This window comes from Pseudochaenichthys georgianus, chromosome 9, assembly GCF_902827115.2.
Source record: "Pseudochaenichthys georgianus chromosome 9, fPseGeo1.2, whole genome shotgun sequence".
Lineage (NCBI taxonomy): Eukaryota > Metazoa > Chordata > Actinopteri > Perciformes > Channichthyidae > Pseudochaenichthys > Pseudochaenichthys georgianus.
In genome coordinates, this window is record NC_047511.1 from 41231501 (window position 1) to 41256918 (window position 25418).

The 25418-nt window shown below is 41.3% G+C and overlaps 1 protein-coding gene across 1 annotated transcript in view; it reads left to right on the plus strand.

Annotated features, from left to right (window-relative positions):
* Positions 1-25418, plus strand: part of LOC117452633 (erlin-2-like) — a 39105-nt gene that overhangs the window by 9997 nt on the left and 3690 nt on the right. The window contains exons 2-5 of the mRNA XM_034091342.2: positions 1728-1786; positions 21125-21216; positions 21294-21383; positions 23900-23979. Coding sequence (XP_033947233.1) covers positions 1728-1786; positions 21125-21216; positions 21294-21383; positions 23900-23979 — 321 coding nt within the window. The remainder of the gene's footprint in view (positions 1-1727; positions 1787-21124; positions 21217-21293; positions 21384-23899; positions 23980-25418) is intronic.

Sequence of the window (25418 nt, forward strand, 5' to 3'; positions counted from 1 at the left end):
ACACACACACACACACACACACACACACACACACACACACACACACACACACACACACACACACACACACACACCACACACACACACACACCACACACACACACACACACACACACACACACACACACACACACACACACACACACACACACACACACACACACACACACACACACACACACACACACACACACACACACACACACACACACACACACACACACACACACACACACACACCATGTATACATCACTTCAGGGGACATTACATTGACTTACATGCATTTCCTGGAGACTTAACCTAACCTTGGGATGCGAGTCCCCACAAGTAGAGTAATGCTAGGACACACGCACACACACACACACCCACACACATACATACATACATACATACAGGAGGAGAGAAAATAGATAACACAACATCAACACACAGGACCCAATGGCTCAGGGTCATAACACCAAAAACATACATTTCTCATCCCAGCTTTATATGTACCCTCATAAGGAAACATTTGACGGGAAGCACAGCGGTGACGGTGTGCACATTCTCTGGTCTTTGTTCATGGGTTTTCGGAGGAAAACTATTTATCACAGAGTGAAAATTACAGAATTTCATCATAAAAATACTAAGGAAAGCACTCGGAACCAATCATTTATGTTATCTAAGCATTACGGGATGCAATTTCCTACTCAAGGTGATTCACTGTTGCTTGAGGCACAATTTGTGTTCTAATCCAGACGTCCTGTTTTCATGTGGAACCACTTGAGCCGGTCTCCCTTGAAAAAGAGATCAATGGTCTCAATGGGATTTATCTGTATAAATACTGCTCTGACAAAGTGTTAAACAAAGGATGGGTTTGCCTTACAAAGATGGTTACCGTGTCGTCTCTCTTTAAAGCTTGAAGGCATCTAAACTCAGAATGAACTGCGGTACAGAGCCAGGGTATTACAGTTATAAATAATAACAACAAACAAATGAAACGCTTTAGAAAGAGATGATGACAAAAGTCTTTTTATAACAGTTCACAGCCTTGTATTAACTTTCACAACCTTCTGTGAAGCCCCTGTCCTGCAGAGCTTATTATAACAACACCAGACCTGAAGCCTGAGTGCCCCCCCCCCCCCTCATTAAATCCTCCCACAGAGATAAACTCCCTACCCTGCTTAGTGTTTAAACGCTCCACTGGGCTTTAATACTCTTGACTAATGGTTCCTGTAACTTTCGAGGTACAGTTAAAATAACAATGTCTGTTTCTGGGAAACCAGTAAGCGTACTGGGCAATAATACTTTAACATTGTTACCGTATTACACAAGACATTTGAGCTCTAATTGGATTGTAAGCATCGATATCACTATTTATTTTAATACACTACTCTATACATTGTTAAATGTATATTTGTGCATATTTTATCTGTTGTTTTTTTCTTTATCCTAACATAAAACCGTTTACAGGGGAAATTACAGAGTGCAAGTATAGGTGATTATAAAAGCAAACAAAAAAATGAAAGTCATTTTAAGACAAAGGAATATGTTGTTGTTATCGGTGAAATAAATAAGTAAAACAATAGTTTCAACATTTCTATTCCCAACTGGTGATAATAAAAGTAGTTCGGCTTCTCTCAGCTTCTCGTTCTTCTGATATCTCCCCGGGGGTTTAATGTTTCTATAAATGTTCCTCCCCCCGGCTTCGGACTAAACTTTTTCTTTCTCTTCCTCTGATCCGCAGGCGGTCCGTGTCACAAAGCCTATCATCCCGGAGAGCATTCGCAGGAATTACGAGCTCATGTGAGTTTTTTTTTGTTGTCCCCCTGCCAACAGAGGAATGTTCCCTGACCCCCGTTGCCTGTGTTGTGCAATCATTTCCCTCCCAAGTGGATCCTCCTCCCTGCCAAGTCCCGTAAGATTCTGCCGTTTCCTGTCGGTCTGTGAGCATCTCACTCAAATATTATCAGTGCTCCGTAACAGCAGCTGTGATAAAGAGAGGAGGCTTTCCAGTCAGGCAAGGCAAGTGTATTATAAAACACATTTCAACAAAAAGGCTATTCAAAATGCTTTACAAAAAACATGAACAGACTTAAGAAAAGTGCCAGGTTCATACTTGTCCAAAACCAGAAAAGGGCCCCCTTAAGCTAAGAGAACAGAAATAAAAGATGCTAAAAGTCAACTTTATTGTAAATCTTTCAGTTTCTGTGTACAGACAGAGATCGAAATACTGTTTCCCACAATCCCGAAGATAAAAAAATACAATTGTATATTTAAATAAAAAGACATGCATACACATACGGAAGAGGATTAGGGCCACATGATTTTTTTTGGGAGGATTAAAAAAAAAAAAAACATTTCCTCCGAATTCTGACTTTTCCCTCAGAACAAAAAACCATAATTGTTTTGGGAGAAGTCACTTCAAAATGGAGGTGGATGAATATATTACAGTAAAAAATGCTCATTAGTGCAAAAGAGTGCCCATAACAGCGTAGAAAGTGTCTGCTGGTGCTGGGTGTGTGTGTCTGTCTCTGTGTGTAAAATAGAGTAGCACGGGTACAAATGATAGGATAAAAGTAACAGTGCCTGATATCCAAGTTATGTGATTTACTAAAAGGCAACATTTCGACAGTAAGTTGTAGTGCGGTTCATAAAAGCACAGCGGGGAACCAGCCACAGTCTGCAAGTAAGACAAAGGAAATAATTTAGATGTTGTTGTATAAAAGTAAAGCACCGTGCCAGACTTCTAGCCAGAGACCCACACGAAGCCGAGTTAATGCAACACACATGTCTACCTACAGATGTGTTGAATAATCTGTTTCATATTAGATGGCGTCTTCATTCCCAGGAGTTTCTTTCAGCTGTTCATTATCAGGCATCAGCATGACATGTGTTCAACTCTAGAAAAGCATCACAGCTTACTGTTATTCTAAATATTTTAAGTGGAACATCCTCCACAAAAGCGAGCTGTTGCTGCCTGCACAGCACATACGCTGTTTACCGATGAAATCTACTGGGACTTCAGAGGTAACTAAACAAAAGAAGGGCGAGGCTTTTTGTAGTTATTAAACCTGTGCAACCTGTGCAAACAAAGGAAGCGAGAACTACTGAAAGTACCTGCAAATGTTGAAATACTCCTGTGTAATAAATCTGTGTTGTTAAGCAGATAACAGCACAGTGTTTGTGCTCCTGTGACATTTGCATATATTTAAAGGATGTTTTAAGCAGGCGTTTGGGAAAACACTGGACCCTTTGTTTTGCAAATGAGCCTCATTGCAAATATACATAACGTTACATTGCATCTAGCTGACGCTTTTATCCAAAGCGACTTACAATAAGTGCGTTCGACCAACAGAATACAAACTTGAAGAAAATAGAATCATAAAGTACATCAGGCTTCATAGAGCAAAAACATTTCAAGTGCTACTCAACTGGCTTTAGATAAGCCAGTCCTTTATTAGTATATAAGTGCTTTGTTAGTAGTTCTATCGCTCGAAGTGGAGTCGAAAGAGATGAGTTTTCAGTCTGCGCCGGAAGGTGTGTAAGCTATCTGCTGTCCTGGGCCCTTTCTCATTTCATCAAATCCCCCTCCTCGACTCCTCGGTCCTCCGGTAGTGACCCGGAAATGAATTTTAGCGCGCCATGTTGAAGGACATCTCATTCCTCTAAATGCACTTCGAGGATCGAGCGTCGAGGAGGCTCTCTGGAGGAGCTATAACCGAGGATACACTGATGGGTCCTCCACGGTCCTCCACGGCTCCTTCGTGGATGCATTTCCGTGAACAGATAAGATAAGATGAACCTTTATTAATCCCCGAGGGGAAATTCAGTTGTACAAAGCAGCAACAAGGTAAGCGTGAAAAAAAAACAGTACAGCAAAGATTCACACAGATCAATACAATCTAAAATCTAAAATAAATAACATAAAATCAAGGAAATAATGATAATAATAATAAAAGAGAATAGTAAAATAACTGTCAGCATATATACATATTTCGTCATCATCTAAGTTATAAAGTGCATAATAAGTTAAAGTGACAAGTTAACATGGGTTGTGAAAACAGTGTATATTTATGACCAGTGATTTAATTTGATTTCTTTTTCATCATTAACCCCTTGTTGTGCAGCCTGATGGCTACAGGCACAAAGGACTGTCCGAGGCGCTTGGTGCGTTGTGGTGGAGGGATGAGTCTGTGGCTGAACGTACTCCTCATCTTCACTAGCTCTGCGTGGAGTGGGTGGGAGGGGTTCTCTAGGATGCTGTCGAGCTTCCTCCTCGTCCTCCCCTCTGCCACCTCCTCCAGATTGTCCAGTTGTACTCCCACGACAGAGCTAGCCTTCCTCACGAGCTTGTTCAGCCTGCCAGTGTCCCTAGTGTTTGTGTTTCCACCCCAGAACACCACGGCAAAGAAGCGCACGCTGGCCACCGCAGACTGCTAGAACATCTGCAGCAGCCTCGTGCACACGCTGAAGGACCTGAGCCTCCTCAGGAAGAACAGCTTGCCCTGTCCCTTCCTGAAGAGAGCATCGGTGTTGTCTGTCCAGTCCAGTTTGTGGTTCAAGTGCACTCCCAGGAACTTGTAGCTGTTCACATCCTCCCCCCTGATGGTGACGGGGGTCAGAGGCCTCTTGCTGCTCCGCCTGAAGTCCACCACCAGCTCCTTAGTCTTGCTGATGTTGAGCTGGAGGTGATTGTTGTCACACCAGCCTATGAAGTTCTCCACCAGGGCCCTGTACTCCTCCTCATTGTCATCTGTGATGCAGCTGACAATGGAGGAGTCGTCAGAGAACTTCTGTAGGTGGCACGAGCCGGAGTTGAAGCGGAAGTCGGAGGTGTAGAGAGTGAACAGAAAAGGTGACAGCACAGTTCCCTGGGGGGCTCCGGTGTTGCTCAGCAGCACATCAGACACAGAGAGGCGTTACGCACGGCCGGACTTATCTCAGCCAATGACAGCTCTGCATGCATCCCCTGGATATTATTGTATTAACTGCTTTCATCGCAACGCGATGTTTACAGAGAGAACAGCTGTGAGGTCCGTGCAGAAAGCAGAGCAGTGTGTATAATATATATCACTCAGTATAACAGGCCTACATTACTCTCTGTATTTGCTGTAGTTATATCTACAAACAAAGAGTCCATATTTTTCTAAAACCATTTAGTGCTTCACATAATAAAATACACAACGGCTGTAGCCTGATTATATGCTTTAGGAGCTGTAGGTGTGTGTGTTGTACAGAGCGTAGATGCAGCGGACAGACAGGTTTCAGTTGGTTTGGTGTCCTCTGCTTACTTTTAATACTTGCAAATAAAACTTTTGGCCCGTAATTTATTTTCCTCATTGTAGAGACCAGAGAGGGGGGGGGGGGGGATATATCCAGTCTCTGATGGTGTTACGTTATTATGAGAGTGCTCTGTTTGATTCTGAAATGGCATATATTTATATAAATATATATATGTGTGTGGGTGTGTGTGTGTGTGTCCCCGCATCTGTAGCCTGTTATTGTCTCATTACACCGCACTGTGAATGAATCAAAGTAAATATGGAAGTGGTCATGAACACATCTGTCCATCAGACAGAGGGCTCCTGTGCCTCCTGTCATCATTAATGGACGTCTCTTTAATATGACCGCTCAGAGGAGAGGAGTTCTCATTTCTCTAACCGCCTGCTGCTTCCCCTCCTCTCTCATCGGCTCCCCTCCTCGGCTCGCATCTCCTGTGGGCGGGACTAAGTCTCGAGGATAGGAGTCGAGGAGGGGAGTCGAGGAGGGGAGTTGGAGAAATGAGAAAGGGCCCTGATGTCAATGGGGAGCTCATTCCACCATCTTGGAGCCAGGATAGCAAACCCACGTGTTTTTGCTGATGGGAACTTGGGTCTCCCTCGCAGCGAGAGTGCAGTGAGCCGTTTGGCTGATGCAGAGCGGAGTGCACGTGCTGGGGTGTACGGTTTAACCATGTCCTGGATGTAGGAAGGGCCAGATCCATTCGCAGCATGGTACGGAAGTATACAAAGATCATTGTTTATAGCCCCAAACAGTAACATAGAAATCATTAGTATCTCCAGACCGTCTGAAGCACCTTTTTATAAGGAGTATCTGCTAAAACTAATTTATTTTTGGGATGCAGTGACAGGATGTTATGACAGTTGTGTGGTGAACATACATGAATAAGGTGCCATACGCTCCTTATGTATATACAATGTAAATGAAAAAATTGAATAAGACGGGCCAGATTTAATATTAATATAGTAGCACATTCTCATTAAAGCTCGTTTACACTCGTTTACACTCGTTTACAATGTTTACATGTTTTCAGACAAAGGTAGAAAAAAAGCAGGGTTTCTTATATTTAGCAAGCACACAGGTTGTGTTGACATTTGTAACGTTAGCTAACTAGCCATCGAAGCTAACGCTGCTTTGCTTCCATGAGTTGCTTGAAAACGCTGTCTTACTTTATTGTGTTTTTTATGCTGAGTTGCTTTTAAATTGAGAACCTTAGGGTTTTAGATATTTTTGACCAGGAGTATTTACATACAGTTTCAAATGTATTTGACAAGGGAGTCTAGGATTAAACAAAACACACCAACCAGCTGATGCATAGTTTCTCCTTGTTTCTGTCTTTCTTTGCTCATACATTTCAGTCTTTTCTTCTTCTTGGCTATTGTCACTATAATATAATTGAATGTTCATTTGAATTGTTGCCTCTTGATTAGAATTGTTATCTTTGGATTAATGCTGTCAAAATGATCGCGTTAACGGCGGTAATTAATTTTTTTAATTAATTGCATTTAACGCATGTGCAGAATGGCCCGCCCCATACATCGCACCAGTGGCAGCGCCAGGGTATGGCTGGCGTAGGCTACACCCATACCAAGAAATGGCTTAGCCCCACCATGAACAATGATGTTAAAGTAAGCAAAATAAAGTCTGCCAACTCGCGCCGAGAATTGTACAGACCGCAGTTAGTAAGATTGATTTCAGTAGCCACTTGTCTGGAAATACCGAAGACCAGAAACTGTTTTGAAAACTTTTGTCACGTAGTGATCGTCTTCTCAATAGAACATCTTTGATAATGTCTTCTGGCCATAGACTGTATATATCAGGGGTGCCCAACCTTTTTTGAACAGAGAGCTACTTTTAAAGTTGCCAGTCTGCCGAGATCTACAAGTCCAAATAGAGAGGCGTAGCCATTACTGACAGCCTACTACCAGGTAAATACACACTTCTACTTGTATAAAACTGACCTTCGTACGATTAATACTTCATAAAATACTGCAGATCCTTTATTTTACCTCTTTCTAATCTACACACATACAAGTATTTAACTGAAGTTACACAACAGTGTTGTTGATACAGAGTTGGTGTTTATTCGCACGTCACATACTACAGTGGGTAATGTTTTCAAGAAACATTGAACAGTGCTGCCACATATGACACGGGGAAAAAGAAAATACTCTGAACCCTTTCTTTGCCATTATATAAAAATAGTGTTGCAACAAAAGTATAAATTAGGCTTACTAATAAGACAACTCAGATCTGAAGCTACTCAGGAATCTGCTGCCAACGTGCAATAAAAAAGACAAAATTAATAGAATCAAACCCTTTTTTTGTTGCATTTTAGTAGATTATAAAAAGAAATGCCTTTTTAAAATAGGATGCAAGCAACACTAGTTTCTTAACCTGAATTGATGATAGACTATAATCAATTTAAGTTTGCATTCTTATACCATTTTGTACAATAATTATAATGAATAAGTTCAAACAAACTAAAACTTACAGCTGATTAATAACGGTATCTAACTTGAGTTTTTATTATATCAAAAACCTGTTGAAATGCTACTGTTATTTTTACTGTCCCCCAAAAGCGCGTCGGCAGCCTCCAGGAATGCTTCTTTCACAACTTTGCAGTCTTTGAAAGACTTCATGTGTTTCGCAAGAACGTGACTGACACGATAAGATGCTCTGGTAGCAGCCTTGCTTTTGTTGTTGGGCCTGGTGAAAATGGACTGCTGTGCATTTAGCTGTCCTTTCAGGCCCCTCCCCTTTTGGGAGCGGTGGGCAGAATTAGGAGGGAATTCCGTCTCGTAGCGTTTGTGCACTGTTTTGAAATGCCGCTCCTAAAAGACCCTTCTTCGATAAAGCCAAGCTCGCATTGCAGATGAGACAGATGGACTTTGAATTGGAATAGATACAAAAATAATCATCCTCCCACTCGGAGTGAAAATGATATATTTGGGGCTTTTTTGCTTCTGCCGTGATTGCGGTCTTGTGTGTGTGCGGACTGTCACTGTTGACACGGACAACGTCAGCGAAATAGTGCCCACTGCCCACCAGCCACGCCCCCACACAGTGGGGTCACGCCGGCCAATCACAAAGCTTTGGTGCGTTCAAGTGCATTATTCTGGCACGGGAAGATTATGTTATAGGACATTAACGATACAACAGAATATTGTTGTTCTATTTTTAGACACATCTCGCGATCGACTGGAAATCTCCCCTGGTATATATAAATGGACGTAGTGTCCGTGACGTCACCCATAGGATTCTGCAGAGTTGCCGTGAAGCCCTTAGTAGCGGAGTCGGACACTAACGGCTCGACTGTGACGTCAGAGTCTAATCCCGCCTGCTCCAAATGAGGGCAAAGAGGCGGAGCCGAGGCGGGACCTGCTGCCTCAGAACTGGAAGTAAATAGAGCTAGCTCAGGCTAAGAAGCTAAGCTAACATGAAATACATGCATACCAAGTTACTGCTAACAGTGTAGTTCCCCTATATAAACGTTACATTCATAATCAAATGAGACAATCTGCAAGAGAATTAGCTATATTTTGTTATTCTTAATGCTTGTCATTCACACGTTGAGAAAAGACGGACTCCACCGCCCGGACATAACGGAGCCGCAGTGGGCTAGCTCCGGGACGCCGGCTGGAGCTAGCCCCCTGCGGCTCCGTTAGCTCCGGCGGCCACCACTGGGATAATTGGGTCCCATATTAACATTTGCTCCCGTTTAGCATTATGGGCGTCATAGCCATAGACTATAAAAGTCTTACCCAAAGCTGAATCATAAACTAAAATGTATATGTATGCATAAAGGGTTACGTCCTTAGCTGGCTAATAAGTAACAAGCTAAGCTACCAAGCACACAAACACCTGCGAACGGGGTTAACATGCATAATATTATCATTTTAGACTTCTTGGAAGTTCTGTTAGTACATTCAAGCGCACAGCACGACATTTTAATTGTCTGGTATTTGTAACAATATTCCCTAAAAGGCACAATCACCACGAACACGACTAAAGCTAAAGGGTCAAGTACAGTACTGTGACTAACTAACGTTGTAGCCTCTATGGTTGTAGCCTAGCAGAGTGGACAAGTTGCTGTTAGCTGACAGTGAGGCATGTACGTGTCCATCAACGTGACCACGCCCTAATTAATGCAAACACTTTAAGACCTAATATAAATAAAAGGGTCGTGTTAGAAAACAATTCACTCACAGATTCATAATCATGAAGGTGGAATCTAACTATATCGATAACAATATTTATTGCATCCATGGGTAGAAACATGTTTTTTTTCTGCTGTAAAGTTGGGCATTTTAACATGGGGATCTATGGAAATTTCTGCAGCCAGTCCCTAGCGGCCCATGTATGAACTGCAGTGTGTGGCACTTCCGTATTGGCTTCCCGGCTGTTCCCCAGAGTTTGCCTCTTGCTTCTGGCCAATCAGAATCAAGATAACGGCGTGGTGTTGTTGCAGGAAGTCCCGACGGAGATACTTTCCCTATAGAGAGGCGAAGTCACGCCCATCTACTTCCGGCCCATGGGACCCCGGAAGCGAAAAATTAACATTGAATTCAATGGAGAGAGAACACGTATCTTTTGATCCCGTTTGAATTGTGCCACGAACTACACATATGATGTTTGTCAATCTTAAACAATAAGTTCCATGTCAAAAAAGTCACATTTTGTCGTAAAACTGTTGAAATATAAGACTATGAAAAATACGCGACTACAAAGACTACAAATCCCAAATCCCATTCTGGCTCGCGTAAGTCAATCAATCAATCAATCAATCAATGTTTATTTATATAGCCCAATATCACAAATGTTACATTTGTCTCAGTGGTCTTCACAGTGTGTACAGAATATCAGTATGACAATACGACACCCTCTGTCCTTAGACCCTCACATCGTACAAGGAAAAACTTCCAAAGAAAACCCAGTTTAAAGGGAAAAATGGGAGAAACCTCAGGGAGAGCAACAGAGGAGGGATCCCTCTCCCAGGACGGACAGACGTGCAATAGATGCCGTGTGTAAATTGAAAAGATAATACATTTGCAACATAGGTAGTCCAAATGTTTGGAAATGCATGTGTGTATAATAGGAAGATGAATCCACGAGGATATCCATCCAGGACCTATGATCCAGGACCACAGCCACGACTCAAGATCCAGCGCTCGCGATCCAGGACACAGGACCGCAGGATCATCCATGACTCCGGATCCCAGCGTATATAGACACCAAAAAGAAAGACATTTGGGGAAGCTGGGTTAATCGGAACATGAGTGTACACGGGTATAGACAGAGAGAAGGAAGAAGTAAGATGTCCCCCGACAAACTAAGCCTATATCAGCAAAACTAGGGGCTGAATCTAATCAGCCCTAACTATAAGCTTTATCAAAAAGGAAGGTCTTAAGCGCACTCTTAAAAACGGATAGGGTGTCTGCCGCCCGAACACAAACTGGAAGCTGATTCCACAAATGTGGAGCTTGATAAGAAAAGGCTCTGGCTCCCATTGTACTTTTAAAGATTCTAGGAACAACCAACAACCCTGCATTCTTGGAACGCAATGCCCTAGTAGGACAGTAGGGTATAATGAGTTCTTTAAGGTAAGATGGCGCCTGCCCATTAAGGGCTTTGTAGGCGAGAAGAAGAATTTTAAATTCTATCCTGTGTTCTATAGGGAGCCAGTGTAAGGCAGCCAAAACAGGAGTAATGTGGTCCCTTTTCCTAACTCTGGTTAGTACACGAGCCGCAGCATTTTGAATCAGCTGAAGCGACTTGATTGACTTCTTGGTACTCCCTGATAATAAAGAGTTACAATAATCCAGCCTAGAAGTAACAAATGCATGGACTAGTTTCTCTGCATCGTTTTGAGGCAAGATATGCCTGATTTTTGCAATGTTACGTAGATGGAAGTAGGCGGTCCTTGAAATTGATTTTATGTGGGCGTTAAAGGATAAATCCTGATCAAATATAACACCAAGATTCCTTACAGTCTCACTGGAGGCCAAATTAATGCCATCCATAGTTAGTATGTCTTTAGATAATTTGTTTCGTAGATTCTTCGGGCCAAGTACAATAACTTCAGTTTTGGTCGTGTTTAACATCAAAAAGTTTAAGGTCATCCACGTTTTTAAGTCCTTAAGGCAGTCTTGAATTTTATTTAGATGATTAATTTCATCAGGCTTGATTGATAAATATAGTTGAGTATCATCCGCATAACAATGAAAGTTTACAGAATGATTCCTTATAATATTGCCTAACGGAAGCATATATAATGTGAACAAAATAGGTCCGAGCACTGAGCCCTGTGGCACTCCATGGCTAACTTTGGTTTGCGTGGAAGATTCATCGTTAACACGTACAAACTGAGAGCGTTCAGATAGATAGGACCTAAACCAGCCTAAAGCAGTTCCCTGTATGCCAACTAAGTGCTCTAGTCTTTGCAATAGGATATCATGGTCGATAGTATCAAATGCAGCACTGAGATCGAGCAAAACAAGAATAGAGACAAGTCCCTTGTCTGAGGCTATTAGAATATCATTTGTGACTTTAACCAGAGCTGTCTCTGTGCTATGATGTGTTCTAAAGCCAGACTGAAAATCTTCAAATAAATCATTGTTTTTTAAGTAATCACACAGCTGTTTTGCGACCGCTTTCTCAAGAATTTTTGAGAGGAACGGAAGATTAGAAATAGGTCTATAGTTGGCTAAAACCTCTGGATCGAGGTTGTGCTTTTTAAGAAGCGGTTTTATCACTGCTACTTTGAATGATTGTGGAACATAGCCTGATAATAAAGACATATTCATAATATTTAATAAAGAAGTGCTAATTAATGGAAAAACTTCCTTCAACAGCTTAGTTGGAATTGGGTCTAACATACACGTTGATGGTTTAGAAGAGAGAATCATTGAATGTAATTGTTCAAGGTTAATGGCTGAAAAGCATTCTAGTTTACTATCTAGTGTAATATTAGAACTTACGATTCCGGGAGCTGTTGATAACACTATACTGGTCGAAGGCAAGAGGTCATTAATTTTGTTTCTAAGAGTAACAATTTTATCGTTAAAAAAGCACATAAAATCATTACTACTGAGTGCTATGGGAATAGAAGGCTCAATCGAGCTGTGGCTCTCTGTCAGCCTGGCTACAGTGCTGAAAAGAAATCTTGCATTATTCTTATTCTCATCTATTAATGAAGAGTAGTAGGCTGCTCTCGCTTTACGCAGTGCTTTCTTATATTCATTGAGAGTAATATGCCAAATTAAACGAGATTCTTCAAGTTTAGTGGAACGCCATATCCTTTCAAGTTGTCTAGACTTTTGCTTTATTTTGCGGGTTTCGGCATTATGCCATGGAGCTAATCTATGTTGTTTTATTTTCTTCTTTTTCAAAGGAGCAACATAATCTAATTTTATTCGCAGTGCATCTATAGCACTATCAACAACATGATCAATTTGGGGTGGTGTACATTTTGTATAAGTTTCCTCCCCTACATGCAGACATGCTATCGAGTTAAGTATTGGTTGAATCTCTTCCTTAAATGTGGCTATAGCACTAACAGATAGGTTTCTGCTGCAAGAGCTTTTGACTAATGCTTTGTAGTCTAGTAACAGTACTTCAAAAGTTACTAAGAAATGGTCGGATAAAGCAGGATTATGCGGTTCGACTAATAGTTGCTCAATTTCAATACCATAAGTCAGAACAAGGTCGAGAGTGTGATTATAACAGTGGGTTGGTTTATTTACACTCTGACAGAAACCAACAGAATCTAATATAGAGTTAAATGCAACAGTAAGGCTATTTTTATCATCGTCAACATGAATATTAAAGTCACCTACGATAATTACTTTGTCTGTTTTAAGAACCAAAGTTGATAAAAACTCAGAGAATTCTGATAAGAATTCTGAATAAGGACCTGGTGCACGATACACTGTAACAAATAAGATTGGCTGCAAAGTTTTCCAGGTCGGATGCGTAAGACTAAAAACGAGGCTTTCAAAAGAGGTATAATTACATTTTGGTTTAGTATTGATAAGTAAACTTGAGTCAAAGATTGCTGCAACTCCACCTCCTCGGCCCGTGCCTCGAGCAATATGAGTGTTGACATGGCTGGGTGGAGTGGCCTCATTTATGCTGACATATTCTTCATGTCTCAACCAAGTTTCAGTGAGACAGCATATATCAATATTATAATCTGATATTAAATCATTTACCAATATTGCTTTAGATGCTAGAGATCTTATGTTTAAGAGACCACATTTAATCTTCCTGTTTTGTTGCACTGTAGTAGTTGTTACATTTACTTTTATTAGGTTATTATGTATGACACTTCTATTAGGTTTTACCTTAAATTGTCCTTGGGCAGACACACACACCGCTAATATTGGGTATTTTATTGGGTTCGGGATTCCTATGGGTGACTGCCTAGGAGAGAGCGCAGAGAAGCGTGTAAGACTGCGACTCTGCCTCCTGGTCTCAACTCCAGTTTGTCATGGATTACGTCCACAAAGCCCTGAAATGTTTGCCGAAATGAGATCTGCACCTTTCAAAGTAGGGTGAATGCCGTCTCTCTTAATCAGACCAGGTTTTCCCCAGAAGGCTGTCCAATTATTTACGAAGCCCACATTGTTTGCTGGGCACCACCAAGACAACCAGCGCTGAAATGATGACATGCGGCTATACATGTCATCATTGATCAGATTGGGGAGGGGACCAGAGAAGATTACGGTGTCCGACATTGTTTTAGCATAACTACACACCGACTCCACATTAAGTTTTGTGCATTCTGATTGGCGTAAACGAACATCATTACCACCGACGTGAATAACAATCCTACTGTATTTACGTTTATCTTTAGCCAGCAGTTTAAGATGCGCCTCAACGTCGCCCGCTCTGGCCCCCGGAATGCATGTGACTGTGGAGGCTTCGGTCTCTAAATTCACGTGTCTCATAATAGAGCTACCAATAACCAGAGTTGGCTTCTCAGCGGGTGTCTCGCTGAGTGGGGAATATCTGTTAGATACGTGAACGGGTTGGTGGGGACCTGCGGGTTTCGCGTTATGCCCCTTCTGAACAGTCACCCAGCCTCCCTGCTGCTCGGGAGTTGCCGGGGGACGGCTAAGAGGAGCTACATTTTGCCGGTCCGCACATGCTAACATGGGCTTTACTTTAACTGAGTTACTTTCTAAGATGCGGAGCCGGGCTTCTATGGCTATGATTCCCGCCTCCAACCTAACAACTATACTACATTTAACACATGTAAGTGATGTCACAGGCGATAATGCTCCAAGTGGTTGCGACTCGTAATTAAAGCGAAGAAGAAGATCTCATAACTGATTTATTCCCTCCAATAAATAAGAGATTGCTAAAAATAAATTCACTTTTACAATATGCCTGTGTGCTTTGTACCAGGTTGTAATCACATAAGTGATCATACCACTTGCTCGTTCTATCGCTTCCCGTCTGATGAAAGGACCAGGAGTCGTTGGACCAAACATCTCAGGTAATACACATGTTGTGCATGGAACACAGTCAAGCTAGCTACATAGCTAGTAGCGAGCACGTTAGTTAGCATCACATTACTTAGCCTTGTCATTTGTATTAGCCTTAACATGAAGTGAACCCAAATGTTAAACAGTAAGAGTAGTCATGATGGTAAATATTTTGTGAAACATTTGAAGAGGAGCCTATCGCCCCCTCCGCCAGGTGCTAAGGGGGCGGGAGGTAGGCTAACGGCAGATTAGCATCTGCGATCTTTTCTACTTAATGCTATCTGCTCAAATGGTTAACATTGAACATTAAAAGATCAGGCAGTTCAGGGAGAGTCGAAGGAAGGAAGGCAGGCAGGCAGCTTTGCATGACATTTATTTATTTATAGAAGGACCATGCATACAAAAACATTAATCTCAGCAAAGAGAAGAGATGCAATATGACAGATTATAGCTAATAGCTAATTTCCATCTGTGGTCCATTCTTCTGGACGTGTTTCATTGTGATGATAGTGAGTCAATCTGTTTGTTGGAAAGACAGTTGTTGAGTGATTACTGATAGAACATTATTAAAAGAGATAATTATTCAAAGTGTTGTTACTGACCTTTTTCTCTTTTATTTTCTTTACCTCACCTGTAACTGCTGAGACCCTGAGGAACATGCACACTGGACTGACCTGCTCTGGCAACCTGATTTCCACTGTACGTAATAGTATTTGGTTATGGTATATTATTTATATACATCAAAGGCACAATGCACCCCCCAGAGACACACATGTATTGAGTGTGATATTGTGCATAGGTCATGTGAAATCATCTTTACATACTAGAAAACTGTAGGAGCGGCAACTTGTTTTGAAATTGAATTTTTAATATCCGATAATGAAGTTGATCTGTTTTCTTTATTCTTCTCTCTTCCCAGCTCCATCCATCACCGTGCTCTGTTCCTGCAGGTCCTGCTTGCTAATCAATGCTTTATTTTTTACAAACAAATTACAGACAAAGTCAATGTATTGTATGACATGAAGTTGTGCTTCATTCGGAGTCAATAATAAATTCATTCTGCCTTCAACTGCACAATGACTGTGGACTGCACCGACATCCATGTAGCTGCCCCCCCAGTAAGATGAACCAAGCAAAGAGCCACCTACAGTTTCAAAGAGTTGCAATCCTACGTTATTATAATTATTAAACTGGTTCATGTGTCACTTAGTTTACTGAACCGTGATGAAAGAAATGAGTGAGGTAGTGGTTTACTGAAGTTACAAAGACATTAATATATGAGTGACAGGTCAGTGTAAACACAAGCTTCTGTCAATTATGAATCACTCAAACTATTTATATAAAAATATGTAATAAAGTTCTAAAACAAGTATTCGGTATATTCCTTGATAGCTTTTGGAGAAGGTTGTTTTTAAGTTTACTAAAATCTATCGTTTCAACTGTTTTACTTTATAAAAAGGAACAGGTGAGTAGAGCATCATTGAGTTTCTTATTCTGTCAGTAAATTATCCAAATGAAATGTTTATCATTATTTTATTCAACCCTAAACAAATTGATTGTACCTTTTTAATAATGACCTTACATGGTTAAGTTAAATTAACTTCAGAAAATCAAATCTGTTCTGAGAAAAAACTAATAAATGTTTAAAGATAGGAACTTGCCATCCCACTGAAGAACAGTCCGTAGAGATTTAAAGGCGTAGTTGTAGTTCAGTCCAACGTTTCATTTCTCCAACAGTCAACTATTTTCATAAAGAATATATATATTTTTCAAAGTCAACTTTATTGTCAATCTTACTCAGTTTGTGTTTATAGACGGATCAAAAATACTTTTAAATCAAATAAAATTATACAATTTACAGATATGTATACAAATATATATATATATATATATATATATATCCTATATAATGATGGTGGACACTTCACCTCCAGCAGGGCAGATGGCTGCACAAGTCCATCGGGGGATGCTCCCAAAACACCGACTCACTCACAAAGAGACCAGACTCGAACACTGTCTCCTGATAGGCCTGCACAAAAGCCTTCACCCCTTCGGCCTCGTTTACAACCCCCCAGTTGACAGCCATGACTCCGTCCAAGTTGTACCCCCCGAGCACCCTCTTCATGAGGGACGCGCATGGAGTGGATGAAAGTCCCGACCGCAGCACAGCACCAAACTTGCTGGCTGTCAACCTACCCCGCCTGTGTAACTGCCACTTTGTCCGCTGTCCTCCGGTGGCTGTCTGGATGGCAGCTTGCTGGTCTCTGCTCAGTCGCATTGAGGCCCCTCAAGCCCCCGACCCCCATGCCCCTTCACCAGCCCCGGCACGGTGACAATGGCCTGATGTTGAGGCCGCGGCTCTGGCTCAGGTGACAAAAGCCATGCCATGCCACACTGTGCGCCCCTCAGTGCAGACCTGAACCAGTCTACATCCTGAGTGGCGATGTCTCTGGCCAGTGGGTTGTATGTCTCCTCTCACTGTTGGTAGAGTTGAGACACCGGCTGGACTACTTTGGAAGTGCCAGGCTTCCTCCACTGGCACTCAACATCTGTGGAGCTGATCTGCCACATGGCACATATTGCCAATGCTGCAGCGTGGCTGCATTTGTACATCCCCCGTGCACAATCACAGACAGCGCTCTGCATCGCGCCATCGTCTCCCATGCAGATCTGTACAAATAAAGTAAGTACCATGTTTGTTAGCATGCTATAATAGATTGAATGAGCAATAATACAAGGATGGTCCGGATCTGGGGGTGGGAGGGGTTATTTTTCCATAGTTTTGTCTGATTGTTGTTATTGTTTGTTTTTTCTGTATTTTTTGTAATGTGTGTTGTACTGGTTGTGATTGTACATTGTATTTTTCTAAATGTGTATGAATACATTTTTGAAGAACATTTGATCAACAATAAAAAAAGGACTTGGTCAGGATCTAGACTCAGTGTGTAGTTTATTAATTAATCAATGCTCTCTACATTAGGAAAACACATACCAGTGTACCCGAGGGAGTCACGCACAGCTGTGCCTGGATAACCAAACAAATTGACAAGATAACCAAAACCCTTGAATCTACACACAGCAAATAAACTCAAATGACACAACGAGATGTAAAAGGAGATCACACATATAGTATAGTCGATATAAAACTGTCCGCTTCAATCTGAAGAGCAACTAAAACAAAACACGGGAGTGTACCTTGTTCTTGTGAACACTGTTATCCACAGCACACACAGACCACGAAGTTCTAAAGGAGAACACTAGTTACTGAAACAAAACACGTTAGTGTACCTTGTTAGCTAATGTTAGCTAGCTGACATTAACGTTACACATTGCACTCATATTACTCACCAACATCTTGTAAAGCCGGTCCCGCTGCTCTTACAGAACCGACTAACTCCCCTTTCGTGTATGTACAGCTCTCAACGTGTCCAGACTTGTAGTCACCTCGTTTTATACTTTTATTCTCATTCTGAAAGAAACAGGTGAAATTTGCTAACGTGACGGCCATCTTTGTGATGGTGACGCGTATTGTGCGAGACCAAGAGACCTGTAGTTCACTCAGCGGTTTCACACAAAAAAATGTGTAACTTCACAGTTTTACGACACATTTTAATTTTTTTGACTTGCAAAATATTCTTTTAAATTGACAAACATCATATGTGTCATTCGTGGCACAATTCAAACGGGATCAAAAGATAACCTTTCTCTCTCCATTGACTTCAATGTATAATTTTACGCTTCCGGGGTCCCATGGAGGCTCCCGGAAAGGGAGGGACTTCGCCTCTCTATAGTACAGGGGTGTACATAACTGGTACGCAGGTTATGTGCGTAATCTGAAATGCGTACCGTCACTGTCACAAAGCGCATTTGCGTACCGAGGTAGGCCTACTTGTGAAGCTTTTCCAGAAGGCGGTAAAATCACCGGACGACAGAGTCGGTCTCCGTGTGCACATACAGGGCTGCTGTTAACGTCGGTCTACTCTGTACAACGGAATTGTGCCAAAACTACGCCAACCGGTTGCGGAGGGAGACTTTTAAGCTGTGATTAATCTGATTCAGATTTTTAATCGTTTGACAGCCCTACTTTGGATACATGCTCTGTTGGTATTGGGACGGTGAGGCAGCGCTCACTTTTGAATATTTTTTTGGGGGGGGTTTTGACATCATCCCTGAGGTTTACGGTAACAATTACTCACCAACCCACATTTCCTAGCTCTTTGGAAGCAGTGCCATCATTTACTGTAAATGGAGGCACAGCATGAGCAGTCAGACGACCGCATGAGTTGTGACCAGCTTCTAATGACAAAATTCCTGTTTTTATGGCAGCAAAACTTTCCATTTAGCAAAGCTACACTTAATCTCTATCTACTGCAAATACTGCCTTTAATTCAACAGGCATGAGACGTGGTATTAGGATACTTTTGGTTTCACTTTCTCATAAGCGGTTCAGTAAATGTTGACCTTTGTTTTTTCAGGCTGTGAGAAAGTGTGTGTGGCTTACTTGACTGAAAGCCAGTAATACAAACAGATCCCAGCAGATATGTGATGAGAGTAGATTGCCCTGGTTATGGAAATAAGCTCCAGGTTATTAAATAAAGCCAATTTCCCTTCAAACTAGCAGTTGTATTGTTCTAACTTTAAAAGGATTACTTGAGGGATGAACAGACACTGATTGATGTGGTTCGTTAAGCAATAGAAAATCTTCCCAATGAGGCAAAGACACGAAGATGCAAAGCCAAGATTGAAAGCACTCCTGAACAACAACAAAAAGCCGGCGTTTTATCCAGCTTGTACACAACGATGGAGAAACTTAACAAGCAGCAGTGGTCCACTGAAGAGGCCAGCTACCTACTGGGAATCTGGTCTTCTGAAGAGGTACAGAGGAAGCTGGAGCACAATCGGCCATTGTTGTTGTTGTTGTCGGTGTGAGCTGTGAGGGGTTTCCGCGCGGTTTGGCTTTATGAAGCAGCAAACGGTTACGTCATCACGCAAACGATGACGCAATGACGCAGCACCAGTCGGACTCTGGGCGGTGTGAAAAGAGCCGGAGCTAAACCGAAGAACCGGTTCTGAACCTGAACCTGAAAAGCTCTAGCACGGAGCTTGAACCGGAGTTGCGTTGGTGTGAATGAGGTATATGAAATGTTATGCCCAGTCCAAATGCCTGCTCTTACAGGCTCAGACTTTCCCAAACGCTTTCCAAGTCTCCGGGCTGTCTCATGTGTTTTTTTCGGTATCGTTCTGCTCAGTCTGAAGTCTGGAGGTTTTTCTTTCTCTTTCTGTTTGAGAGTTGAGAATGATGTCAGAAACCAGGAATCCTAAAAGAAACACAAAAAAAGCTTCAGAGACCAAGTTTTCATGCACATCAGTAAAAAACCAAGTCCTGATCATCTCCAAAGAACCGCCTGTGATGTCAAAGTGAAGTGTGTTGGCTTGTGCTATGTTTATTTTATGAAAAGATATTGTTTTATTGACTATAGTAGGAATAAGTACCATTCACTTCATAATTACAAAGGACTTGGATGTTTAAGAAAGCTGTGATGCATTCATATTTCTATGATTAATATGGATCCTAGTAAGCAGCACAAGTCCAATTGTCAAGTTCATTTAATAGTTAGTTGTTTACGGTTAACCGAGATGACAAGCTCTTTGAAATCCTTGAAATGTGAGTTTTAAGGGGAAAAAATCAAGGGCTTTGACTTTTCTTTCGAAAGACATCTGTCATTGAAAGTGCTTGAATTTATATATTTTGACTCGAAATAGTAGAAAATAAAGGTCTTTGCTATTTAACATTTTCTAAATTGGCTATGTCCCACTCTCTCTTGCATGTTTCTTACCTGCAGTTGCATCATTGTTTGAACATGAAACCTGGCTCAAGTGTATTTATGTAACCTTGCCGTGTTGAGTCCTGTTAATTGAGGACATTAAGCCTGGAAAGTCTTTGAAAAGTACTCGGATGTATTTAAGAAGGTGTGGGAACCCTAGAAAAATGTTCTTGTGTAAACTTGTATTATAGAATCCAGCTGCTATGCGGGGTAAACACTTTTAACCTACATGACACAAGCCAAGCATTAATGTCTCGTTAAAGTAAACTATAGAAGCACTGGTTCCTGAAGTTGATCCAGGAATTTAAAATAAAGACCAATAACATCCACCTAAAATACTAATTGTGCTTCTAAGGATGCATGGAAAATGTGTAGACCCACAAAGGTGACGCCTCTGCACATGTTGAGGTTGGGAGGAATTGTTCTATAAATGTTAACACACGCAGGATAATACAAGTGTTAGATATCCCACCTAAACAGTATAAAGCCTGCTCTGTACATGCATTGATGTGTGTTATAATGTGAAGTGTGTGTTTGTGTTTTAGGGAGAGCGAGAAGACGAAGCTGCTGATCTCTCAGCAGACACAGAAGGTGGTGGAGAAGGAGGCGGAGACGGAAAGGATCAAAGCTATAATAGGTAAGACAAAGAAAACAATGAAGAGAAGTTCATTATACAAAATATTGCTATACAAAAAGTGCTTATTTGTGTTATAGAGGCTGAGAAAGTGGCACAAGTGGCAGAGATCAAATACGGACAGAAGGTCATGGAGAAGAACACGGAGAAAAGGATCTCTGAAATTGAAGGTTTGTATCCAGAACAAAAGTATTATCAGCTAAATATTCCTAAATGATCTTAAGTGAAAGAAATACCCAATCTAACTTAAATTAGTTTTTAATACTGACTAATATTTATCTTTAAGCATTCTCATTCGCGTTTGTTAATCTGTGAAGCCCACTGACACTCACGTTTTTGAGATACAGGGCTTATAAATACACTTGGATTTGATTAAAATGTGTCGAGTCAGGAGGGGTATCAAATTATCTAAACACCGCCTGAAGAAATAATGAGTTTAAAGTAAGTTAGAGCCAAAGACTGAGCAACAAGGGCCACAAATCAACAAAAGTGAAAGACATGGCTTTATCTAAACAATGCGTTCAAATCAAATCAAGTTTTATTTATATAGCTCATTTTTAAAACGATTTTTGGTCGAGCCAAAGTGCTGTACATGCAATAAAAACACTTAGTTTACAACAATAGCAAACAGAAGACAACAAATTACAACCGCAAAAATCACACTCAGGGAAATGTCAGGAGTCGTGCTCCGCTCTGACTACAAGGCCAGGGAGAAGAAGTGAGTCTTTAGTGAGGATTTAAAAACCCCTAGGCTCTGGGCCGACCACACATGGAGGGACAGAGTGTTCCAGAGCCTGGGGCCAGCTGCTGCGAAGGCTCGGTGCCCTCGGGTGTTTAGCCTGGTCTTGGGCACTACCAGCAGCAGCTGGTCAGCAGACCTTAAAGCTCTGGCTGGGGTGTAGCGCTAGAGGAGTTCTGCTATATAGGCCGGAGCCAGCCCATTTAGTGCTTTAAAAACAGATAAAAGGAGTTTAAAATCAATTCGGAACTGAACTGGAAGTCAGTGCAGTGAGGCCAGAATTGGGGTGATTTGGTGACACTTTTTGTGGCCAGTGAGAAGACGCGCAGCTGCGTTCTGCACTAGCTGCAGGCGTCTAATTGAGGCCTGGTCCATACCCACGTATAGAGCGTTGCAATAATCCAGCCTTGTGGTTACAAAGGCGTTAATAACCCTTTCTAGGTCTTTAAAAGATAAAAACGACTTGGTCTTGGCCAATAGTCGTATTTTAAAAAAGCAGCTCTTGACTACGGTGCTGACCTGCTTATGAAATGTAAAAGCACTAGTGAATGTCACTCCAAGGTTCAAGACAGAGGGGAGGATGTTTGTATTGAGGGAGCCCAGAATATCAACCGGGGAGGCTGGAGGTTGGGATCCAAAAAAGATGACCTCGGTCTTGCTCTCGTTGAGGACATTTTGGCTCAGCCAGGATTTTATCTCTGTTGAGAGTTGTTGGCTATAAAGTCTTAAACGTAAACAGAAGTTATTGTCGGATAAATGCAGAGAAGTGAAATGTACAAGAGGAGCATCTACAAAGAAGAATTGTAATCTATCATTAATTGGATCTCAACATTGTTTCCATAATGTAAATGCACTTTCCTAAAGTACCCCAGGCAGTCTTCACATGTTATAACAGGAATAATGGCTGTTTGCTAATTCTCTAATCCTGTCATCATGTCGACTCACTGAAAATATCAGAGGGTTATGAAACCATTTTCATCACAACATGTGCATTTCCTGCCAGGACAAGTCAAATTCCTTTTTAAGACAAAGAAGCAAACCTGCTCGGCGATGTGGCAATTTATTCACAAACGGTCAAAAGATCGAATGAAGGTAATCGGGACGCCCACAGTATTTATTTATTTAAAAATATGTGTTATACTAACCAGATCTAAATTAATCTAACCCTAACGACTGGATTTCCCCTAAACATTGGTTTTAATATAGACAAGATATGATACACATGTATATAAGGGGAAAGCAATGGTACACATGACATATGTTATTACATACCTGCAAACTAGTCGCTTATCTGCAAAATTCACCGTTTTGAATCAAAATATGTCAGTGAATCTTTTTAGAGGGGCGGGGCTTGCAAGTGGCCAGCACATGAACTGATGGACTGGAAGTAGAAGAATGTATGTACAGGCCAAAAGACAGAAGAAATCAACTCAATTTGGAAAAACGATTTGTTGTCGTTTGTTTTATTTTCTTGCCCCCAGACCTCCGTTTGGTTTACAAACATGTCATATTTTTTACATCTTTTGTTTGCATGTGTTTAAACAGCTGCTGTTTTAAGCACTTTTTAAAGACAGACACATATAAAGACATTTGTATAGGGTTATTAATCTGAAGTCAAACCCGTGGACATCTGCAAACCACACCATAGCTTTGACATTTGTTTGTACAAGTTGGCATTCTTACTTGAATGAAGACAAAGTCGAGATGTGAAAGACTGCGTCAGAATTCATCGCAAAGAAAAGCTGTTGTTAGGATTATGAGTAAATCCTCAAGTGGTTTTCAGCAGCTGTGCACAATCAGAACCGCTTCTTTCCGAGTAATTGTTTTCAGTTTTCTCGTCTGGGAAACCATTTGTTTAGATGAGCTCATGTTTGTAGGTCTGAGCGGCGAAGCTGCTTGGACTTCTGTTATTACTCAGAACTCAGACTGTTTGCTTCTGATCCACAGATGGTGCGTTCCTCGCCCGGATGAGAGCCAGAGCTGATGCAGAGTTTTATACGTCACAGAGATTGTCAGAAGCCAATAAGGTAAATAGATTACACAAAAGCACGAAATATTATCAAAGATAACGTAACATGATAGTCAGTCTTTCTCCCTGCAGTTCCATTTCCGGTGCTGCGGCTGGGCAGCAGCTGTGTGTCTGTGCGCGGCGGTACATTTGAATTACACCGGGCCAGCTGCACATTGTGAACTGTCAGGAAGACTCGAGTCTAACTCATGGTCTAACTGACCATATTCGATTAACCACGTTAACCGAATACCCCCCGTCGTCAGCGCGAGTAAGTGACGAGTTGTGTACAGACTCGACGGGTAATAATGGATTATGACGGAAATGTTACGATCCTGTCCGTCAAAATGACTGACAACGAAAAAGTCTAACGCCACCACGGCCCATTTTCGCTGCAATGAGGCGGAGAAAAAAAGCGAATGCATTGTTTTATCAGAAGGGAAGCAATGTGGCCATTACACAGTTAAAAACTCCACAAACCTGACCAGATACTCTCTGCAAAGCTTCTTAATCATTCAACCTGCGTTTTTCATCCAATAAGGACAAGATATAATGTTATTGTGAAATAAGTTTGACTTGACAAATTATTGGTTTTGGCTAGACTAGTTTGACTGAAATGTTCTATATAATCTGATGACTACAAAAGTCTCAACAGTTTTCATTGACAAAAAGTAGACTAAAATAATTAGTTTTCTTTGATTAAAATAAGACTAAAATGCTCAGACTTTTAGTCGACTAAAACTTGACTAAATATGACTAAAACTGAAAAGGAAATTTAACACAGGACTAAGACTAAAACTAAATAAAAAAATAGCTGACAAAATTAACACTAATTAGTAGTCTTGCCTTTGTTGATGGAAAGCTGCTAACAAAGCTCCACTTATTGTGTGATCACATATCTCTTATTTCCTGTGAGTCACCTGTTATTGAGGCGGCACAATCAGGAAACACTGTTTTTAATCGGCAGTGACAGGTGAAAGTGAAACAGTATAATAAAGCAGATAAAAGATACAGGATATAAAAAAAACAATGAAAACACCCATACCACCATTCCTTTTAGTATGACAGAAAAATATGTCCTCATACATACTATGTCAAATGCAGAATGCCAAAAAGTACCTAAAGTCCTTCTGCATCTGGTCACAGTTTGCATACAGCATGCTATTTTGGCTTTTCTGACCCACAATCCTTTGCACAGGGGCTATACTGTATGATCAAAAGGTTTGACATACAAAGTAGTATGTACCAAAAGCATTCATACTCGATGGAAGCGTACATACTTAATAAGGGCAGCAGCAGGACATGCAATAAGTCAAAAATAACATGCGTGTTATTTGGAACGCAGCCTAAACTCCATTCAGTTAAAAGCTGCAAAAATACTGAGAGCTGAACCCAATCAGAAACAGAGTGCTGCGGGTATTTGTCCTCAAACCAATAACACACACAGCAGAAAACAAT